The sequence below is a fragment of the Drosophila sechellia genome, chromosome 2L (assembly GCF_004382195.2).
Source record: "Drosophila sechellia strain sech25 chromosome 2L, ASM438219v1, whole genome shotgun sequence".
Taxonomy (NCBI): domain Eukaryota; kingdom Metazoa; phylum Arthropoda; class Insecta; order Diptera; family Drosophilidae; genus Drosophila; species Drosophila sechellia.
In genome coordinates, this window is record NC_045949.1 from 15,001,750 (window position 1) to 15,010,377 (window position 8,628).

Genomic DNA, 8,628 nt, shown 5'->3' on the forward strand with positions numbered 1-8,628 from the left:
TCTCCAAGTCCGAGCATTGTCTGTACGTCGAACAGGTGACGCTGGCTTTGTGTGTGGGGCTTTGTTGTTTTGTTTTGTCTTTTTGGCAGTGAAATCGAGCAGAGCAAGATTTTCGTGGGTCTTGGCTTGGATCTTGATCTCCTCCTCGTTGGCTGGCGTTGATTTATGGCCAACAATTTAAGCAATTTCATTTTATTTTATATTTCTGGTTGCCTCTACGGCATTGGCTTAAATGTAATGTCAACTGTTTTGCATGTCATTTGAATCGAGGGGTGAGGAATGGCTGTACCTGTCACTCGGCCACCGAGCTTCGTGTTGTATGGGAAATGATTGGCCAACAAGGGGAGTTATTTGCCATGGTATGGCGCAGAGAAAGTGAAAAAAGATTTGATCGAAAGTCTATCGGGAAACGAATGATAGTTCAGATTAAGAAGCTACCATTATATCGGTTAATCCATATTGTAAATATTTTATTTTGTTATATTAGTGCCAGTATTATCAATACTGGCCCTTCACTTGGCAATATCCAATATTAAATCCGCAAAAAAATGCAGCTTCCAGCGAACAAAAAGAATAATTAAACGTCTCCTTTTACATTTTCTGCTTGATTTGTGCTCTGGAAAAAATATATAAGCCCCAAAAATATCACGAACTGAAATGCGTGGGAATAAATTTTGCGTGCGACTTATTATTCGAATTTATAGCAGTAAAAAGAGAATCATAAAAAATCTCAACAAAAGGAGGAGCGAGAAGGAAAACTGAAAAACTAATCGCAGAAATATAAATATGACAATAAAAAAGTGTTTAGTGGCCGAGGCGAACCGTTTCGTCCAATTGGGCAACTGTAATAAATTATCGAAAAACACGAAATGCCCGCGCTCCAAAGACCCAGTTGCGATCTATTAAAAAAAAAGCGAAAATAACCAGAAATTTTGCAAAAATTTGAGGCCACAGATTAGCATCGCAGAAAAAATCGGAGGTAGGGGTAAAACAGGTTCACACGCTAACCATGGCAGGACCACCTCATCTGCAGGAAGTGTAACTGAAATTGCAGGGGTTACTGCTCCTTGGACCCCGCCCTTGCTACCTGTCCTGTGGCAGCAACAAGTGAATGACAGGATAATCGTCCTGGGTACCTGTTCAGCTCCTTTGTTGCCCCGGGTTTTGTGCTGCTCTCATTCCCCGAGCTGCTGCCTCCTTTTTGGCATGTGAACAAACTCGCATAAAATCTTAATGTTTGCATTCTGATGCGGCTGTCGTCTCGTTTGATGCGTGATCTTGTTGATTATGCTGATGTCTGGAATTGAGATCGAGAATTTCGGTCCTCCGTTTCTCAGGCCACCGATGGCAGGTTGGTTCACTGCCTCATTCAGGTTCATCTCCCCTGCCCCTGGGGAGTGTGAAATTCTTGCTGGTTTTGGCATTCATGGAAATTGCCTATGCCTTGGAATTTTGTGGGAACAAGTGCAGCGGCATCGCCAGAATCGGCCACATTACGTGCTCTTTTTAGTCGAGCCAAGGGAAGAACCCCCGCAGACGAGAGCGTGTGAAATTCAAGTTTTTGGGAACGATTTTGTTCTGGTTTTTTTTTTTGGCAAAAACTGTGTGTGAAGTTAGTGGGAAAATCACGCAACAAATGAACAAAAAGGACACTGGAATATCTAAGAATAAATACCTTTTCAAGGGATTTTTCTTATAAACAGTATTAATAATCATGTCACACAATTCGATCAAGCACTTCGAGCTTTTCGAAAGATTACCAATTTCTTATAAATTTTTATAAAATTTCGACCAGGCATCAATCAATATGCGATGAATTTTAAGTCCGAAAGCCGCTGAAAAAGTCACGCACCTTAAATGGAACTGCCCGCGTCTCATTTAATTAACATTCCTGCAACCTGCTCCTTCTTTTTGTTCAGCATCCCTTTCATCCTGATCCCGATCCAGATTCCGATACTCAATACCCATTGCAATGCCGCTGCCGATGTGTGTTTATGTGCCCTAAAGTGCTGTCACCTTAGTGCGGCACGCATCGTGATTTATGCTCGTGCAACGAGAAAATTAAATAATAAAACTGAAAATCTGTAACAAAAATTCTGAGGAGCGCTGCTCTTATAGCCGCTGCACATGCGCAATAAATTCGGTTTTTATGACACCTGACAAAATACGCAGCAGACGCAGCAAAGGCTGCAGCAGCAGCAACTGCAACTGCAACAGAAGATGCAGTTCAAAACGGAGATGGAAGCGGCAGCTTCAGTCGAAATTTTTAATGACTAATGGCATAGGTGGATGCACAGTAAAAAATTCTAGATTTTTCAAATAAATGTTATATAAAGCTCAACGATTAATAGAATCTGTACCACATATTTCTCATATAAAAAAAGATAAATATTTTCATTTTTTATCGCTTTTGCTATATATTTCCTTTATGCTTAAGGATATTTTATAGAAAATGCCTAGATTTTTGCCGGCAGTGTATTTGAGAGGAGAGGCTGCCCGGGATGTTTGGATTCGTTTATTGCCCAGTGTCTATTGAAGATTAATTTCATTTACACAACTTCATCGCCTTGCCGCCTTGGCTACAGCTTAACACTTTTTTGCTCGCCTGGTTGCGTTTCGAAGTTAATAAAGTCATAAATTGTCTTACCGGTGGCTGGTCGCTCTTCCCTCTTCCCGGATTTCACTGTGCCACAGCTCTAATACGCAACAGTTGGGGCCGCAGTCTGTAGCGTCGCAAATCGTTACGTGTCCATGTGGTTTTATGGCTTCTTTTGTGAGTGCCCACTGTTGGGATGGTGGAATGGTGGTCCGCAGCGCTTAGCGGCATATGTTGCGGATTAGAAACGGAGCCCTAGATACCCAAGGGAATAAGTGTGAGGCTGTTGAGGCAATCGAATTTCTAACTCATCATCTTTATGATCGACCTCAGCTGAAGACTAACACCTTAATGACGAAAGGGTTAAAGGTTCTGCAGAAAAGTGGTGAGTTAATAACAATCAGAGCATTAGGTTAATGAGCAAAATCCCATATGAACTAATTGTTATGTTGCCAATCAGAGCTGTTCAATTACAAAGAATACCTTTCACGTGGGCAAGTTAGTTTCCACCACTAAGTGGAACGAAGGAGACCTTCGAAAATGGGTTTATTTAAATGACTAGATAGATAAGGAGCGTGCTCAATGATATGCAAATAAGCGCGAAGCAAGATGTCATTGTGGCTCCCCTTCAGGTTCCTTATCGCACACACGGGCAGCTTAGCCCGGCTCCAATCAATTCCGATTCCGATTCTCCGGGCTCCCCGGCTGAATGTAACACCGGTCCCGTATACCATTCGGCAAACAATAATTTGTTGGACTTTTATTTTTTACGGCCGCGTATTGGCACAGCTGCTACTTCAGCGATGAATCAAAGAAGAGACGGAGTCGTCTTTTAATAATACAACGATGACAGACATATATCCACATCGCCGGATCGGATCGGAGTTGAGCGGAACAGAAAGCAGCGTTATGCAAAAAAGGTGCAACACATTTTCCTGCCCCACACAAGAGCAACTCTTTGTGTGTTCCTGCTATACAAATACGATAATGGTGCACCTATAAAAAAAGAACCTAACGGATCGTCTGTGGTGGTGTGGTTCCGCCAGCGGTGTTGCATGTGCTGGAATTCGCCTTCCTGTCCTTACTGGGTTGCAAGGTTCTCGGCAACACGGCCCTCTGTTCAAACACACCTTGCTTTCGTCATAAAAAGCAGGCTCTTCCGCCTGGAAAAGCGGTCGGTACACTGAAAAGAAATGTCGCTCGAAATATATGTTAAAAAATATTAAAAGTCAATTGTTAAGCCACTAATCAAAGATTGATCTAATGAAAATATTATAAAAACGATATATATTTATAAATATAAGAAATCGAACACTCGTTTTTAATTAGCAAGGGACCATGTTGAGTAGCGGGTTTTGGTTGGAAACTCGATCGGATGCAGCTTTTATCCAAGATGCAGATTTTTAGCCATTAAATTTTAAAAAAGAATTCAGTTTTAGATAAAAATAAAATAAAAAGGATACATACACTCTTACCCCAGATGGGACTCGAACCCACAATCCCCGGCTTAGGAGGCCGATGCCTTATCCATTAGGCCACTGGGGCCTGTTGTCCACGCCGTCAATGAGCTTCAATAAACTTAAGGGCGACAAAAACCAGTAAATATATCGGTCGGTTACATTTTTTTTATCCAAAAATATATATTGTGGATTTCTATATTTCTTAAAAAGGCCCGAATGAAAAGCTTTTAGTAACAATTGAAACAAATTTTATTGGGTACGACAATTACTGTACAGACAGGACTTTCTCCTTTACGTCCATAAAGTCTTCAGTCGTCGTCTCATTTGTTGTTATACGATTTGGATCGTGAATATATAATCTTACACTCTTTTTATGATTAAATTTCTATAGTGAATTTATATTAATTTCTTGTCTTGTCTTTTAATCATTATATTAAAAGTATTGTTCTAAGTGCTTTAAAGTGGCAACTTTGGGGTGGTTTTCTCTTCTTCCGATCGCCGGACAAAGGATACAATAAGGGGGAGAACTTTTCCTGCTCATCTACCTGTCAAGTTTACGCCTGACAGCATTTGATATTTTCCTCGAGCCTACACCAGCTGCTCCTGAAAAGTCCTTGAAAAAAGGGATACACGCCCGAGTTGAGGTTGCAACATGTAGCAAGTACTTTGTAGAGGGTGCCTTGAATAGGGGTGGCTATCTTCGCAGCACGGACAGGTGGTGATCCTGCGGATGGGCCCACTTTCAATTTGTTTATGCATTAGGTGCTTATCAAGCGGTTATCTATGAATAGAAAGATATAAACAAGTTGTGGGTGCATTGTCCTGGGTGCATATTTTCAGTTCCGGCAGGATTAATAGAAAATGTTATATATGAATAGAGATTATCTTACCTGAGGGGAATCCCCTATAGTGGCAACCGAGAACTTGATAATATAGATTCTAAACTTCCGCTTCAAAGGTTGACACCAACTGAATACGCTTTCTATGCCAGGTCTTGTTAACATATTCCAAGCCTCAATGCATTTATAATCGCACTAACCCCTTTAAATGTCCACAATTACATGGAAATTAATGCTCCCCACCTCAGAAGGTTCCTAGCACGATCCTCGGTCATGTCCCAAAAACAAAAAAAAAAACAAAAAAATTCTTACGTGAGTAAGCAGACTTGGGGAACGGCTTCAATTGAAGTTCAATGAAATGTGTCGCCGCGTGCGCTTTGATTTTATTGCCAGCACTTAACATAATGAGCCGGCCCGATAAAATCACGTTTCCTATCGCGCGGCGCATGCGCAATGTGCTCGATACTCGATTCCAGTGCGCATATGCTTCCTGTCTCGCCGGATATTCCTTTGAGTGCCCCGCTCCATTGTCATCCGTCTGCTGCAGTGCAGCACAAAAGTTCAAAGTGCACGGAGCAAGGGATCCATTGAATGCCAAGTGCAGCCGAACAAAGGATACGGCAAACACCACCTGTTTCCTTGGGCTTTCATTGGGTTTCCATTTGGGGATTTACGCGAGAAGGAAGTTCATTGAACTGCGATGGCTGCAATTTAAATCGTAACGCGCGTGCAGGGGGCAAACAAAATTATACAGGAATTGGTTTCCTTTGAATATCATACGTACAGTAAAAATGTTTAAAATATATTCTAGAAATGTATTTGCACATATGGATAAGATTTATTTCATTTCATTTTTTAAAAATTTACCAATTTTAAAAAGTTGTTAATTTAAATGCATTCTCATTTTAATGTGCTGAATAAAACAGAATAATCTGTTTTGGAAAGTCTTTATAATTACATAACTATGACTTATATTTCAAATATGCTTCGAAAAGCATGTTGGACCGGGCGTAGCGTCTGTCCTCCTCCATAAACTGCAGAACATCCCTGATGTTCATATGCTTAAATCGCGGAGCAAGTGTTCGCTGGATCGGAGCACAGGGCACTTTGCCGACTTTTGATCCACTTGGAGCACCATCTGGGGCTGGTTGTTCCGCCGGGCGCTTTCGACCGCCGATGGCCAGCAAGGCCGTATCATTCACCGATTCCAGACGAGCTACCTTTCTCTCCTCGTCAATGTTTTCTGCCCGGCGCTTGCGATAAAAGCCGGTCTCGTCATCCGATGATCCATAGTCGGCCATCTCGAGATCGTTGAGGAACATCATCGTGACCCTCATATCATTCTTCATCACACAACGCTGGTCGTTGTGCAGATGATAGCTCGTTCGATGCTCGCACAATTCGATAGTCTTCTTGACCACATGTTTCATGTAGGTCTCCAAGGCGGCCAAAAAAGCGTCCAGGAGCCATTCTTGCTCGGAAATGTTAATATCATCCGCCTGGTTGCCCTGGGACAAGTGCTTCATTATCTTTTTATAGATACTGTTGCGGTCAAAGAAGGATGCACGTTGATTTTTCTTCATCGACACTTTTGCCTTGCTTGCATCCTGAGAGCCTGCGTCCGGCAGAATAAGATCATTGACGATGAGCAGCTGACCAGCATACGACTGAATAGGAACTTCAATGGAAATAATTGACATCACGGATATAATTCACAAACTGCGCGAGGCTTCCTTTTTTTGCTGTGCAAATTTCGATAAGTCAAACTGAATAAGCTTTACAGCTGCTGTTGTCAAAAAACAGTAACAGTACAGGGTTACTGCCTTTCAAAATTCATAGTTTAGTTGAATAAAACTGTTAGGGACTTAGAAACTCTATTATATTATATTTATAATTATCAAACTTTTGAGTAAGGTGCTATTTAGATTCTCGACTGCAATATGCATCAGCTGGACATTCAAATTCCTATACAGCCCTTATCCTTCGCCACCCAGCCAGGTGCTAGTGGTGCTGCCACGAGTCATCAGCAACACCTCCATGGAAACATATGCCGGTGTACCCCGCTTGAGTGCACCCACCCCTCGTGGACTGTTGACCGCAACATTTTCCTACACTGAAATAATTTACATCAACTGGCTTTATAAATATCTTTATAAATAAAAAAGAAAAGAAATTACATTTCAATGTTATAGTATAACAGTAAGAGGTATCTTAACTTTTAGGGTTTCCAACGTATGCTGTTAATTTCACTTGAATAGCTCTAAATAAACCCTATGGAAAACAATATAACCTCCTATGAATAAATGGTACAATCTGTGTTGGTAATACTCCAACTAGTGACTTTCATATTCGTAACTCAATTAGTATTTCTCTGAGTGCCTTCTATGGCCCTCTTACTCGGTCCTGGCTAAGCACTTGTTCCTGTTCAATGCCCAGCAACAGGAGCGTAATGGGTTGGAGGAAAACGAGTCATGGGCAGGCGCAGGACACGATATGCAAAGTGCACAGGAATGCAAGTGGGCCTTCTCGGGCGACTGGCGAGGTTCGACGGGCACGAGCGCCTAATTATTCAAATGGAGGCGGTCTGATGCCCTCTGGAATGCCCTCCGTCCTAGACGCAAAGCCTCGAGTCCGTCGCCGGTCGGGGTGAGCGGATATTAGTTAAGACAGCGGCGCGCGACAGTCGCCCGCTTACCAACTCCTGTCGCCGTGTCCCGCACATTTCCGTGCACCACTGAACTTCTGGCCCGAAAGATCATCGTAGCCACACACAAACACATACACATACACATACACATAGGGGAGTGCTGGGCCGCATTTTTAATTGTCACGTTACCTGACATTTCCAGGAGCAAGACGCATGTTGTTTTGACGTCGGCTAGAAATTTATTAGAAATGCACGGCGATGTGTCTCTTTGTCGGCTAACTCAACTTGGCTTAACTTCCGAACAGGTTCATTACGCGTGCCGGCGACACTCGGCGCGGCGTTGACCTAATTACCTGTTTAGGTTTTTTAGCTTGTAAATTTCCAGCCCTCGCTACTTCTACTTATAGGGGTGGTAGGCTACATACTCCTGCGGGTGGGTCAATGGTGTCATTAGAGTTTAACTTGAGCGCAAGGTGCAATATCCTGGTAGAAAGGTATCCTATATTTTGCATCAAGAAATAACTGTACTACCTTCATTTATTCATATTTGGTAGTACCTTAAAATCGAGTGCAGTAAAATGTGGCTATAAAGTGCAAAGTAATAGCTCATTTTCAGCCTATATTGCCTAGTCTTTCCCTCTTTAAAGTCTGGTTATATATATGCCAATTCCATGCGCCTTGCATCATCATATGTACACACATGGCCGGGAAAACGTCCGACTGCCATTTCCGCGGAGCTAGCCGCATAAACTAAGCTAACAATTCAACTAAAATGCCAACCAGATAATAAAACTCAAATCGATTGAAGAAGTGGAAGCATTGGCCTTTCCGGGAGATGGAAGATGGAAATAAAAAATGCGAACACGACGCTGGGAGTCGGGAGAAAGACTTGCAGCCGGGCAGGGCATTCAAACGACCACCCACACACTTTGGATACGGAGTTGGAGTTCGCCATTTGGAGGTGGAGCTTGGAGTCGGATGCAGAGCATCCTCGCCGCCTGCGCAGTGTCAAATAGACAACGAAAACAAATGCACTAAAAAGAAGTTTTTCAAATTTTAGTTCGAGAATTAAAGTTATTAAAGTCA

General features: G+C 42.4%; 1 protein-coding gene and 1 non-coding gene across 2 annotated transcripts; both read right to left on the reverse strand.

Moving 5' to 3' along the window:
* Nucleotides 1-4,068: 4,068 nt before the first annotated feature.
* Trnar-ccu lies at nucleotides 4,069-4,141 on the reverse strand. Its single transcript has one exon. It is a non-coding gene; the product is annotated as a tRNA-Arg (tRNA).
* Nucleotides 4,142-5,798: 1,657 nt separating this feature from the next.
* Nucleotides 5,799-6,660, reverse strand: LOC6611355 (transcription initiation factor TFIID subunit 4). The gene has a single exon (XM_032725929.1). The coding sequence runs from the start codon at nucleotides 6,593-6,595 to the stop codon at nucleotides 5,858-5,860; it is 738 nt and encodes a 245-aa protein (XP_032581820.1). The 5' UTR covers nucleotides 6,596-6,660; the 3' UTR covers nucleotides 5,799-5,857.
* Between the last annotated feature and the right edge of the window lie 1,968 nt (nucleotides 6,661-8,628).

Bases quoted from the DNA above. Each gene is read 5' to 3' on its own strand.
- LOC6611355 (XM_032725929.1), bottom strand. From the start codon at position 6,595: ATGTCAATTATTTCCATTGAAGTTCCTATTCAGTCGTATGCTGGTCAG.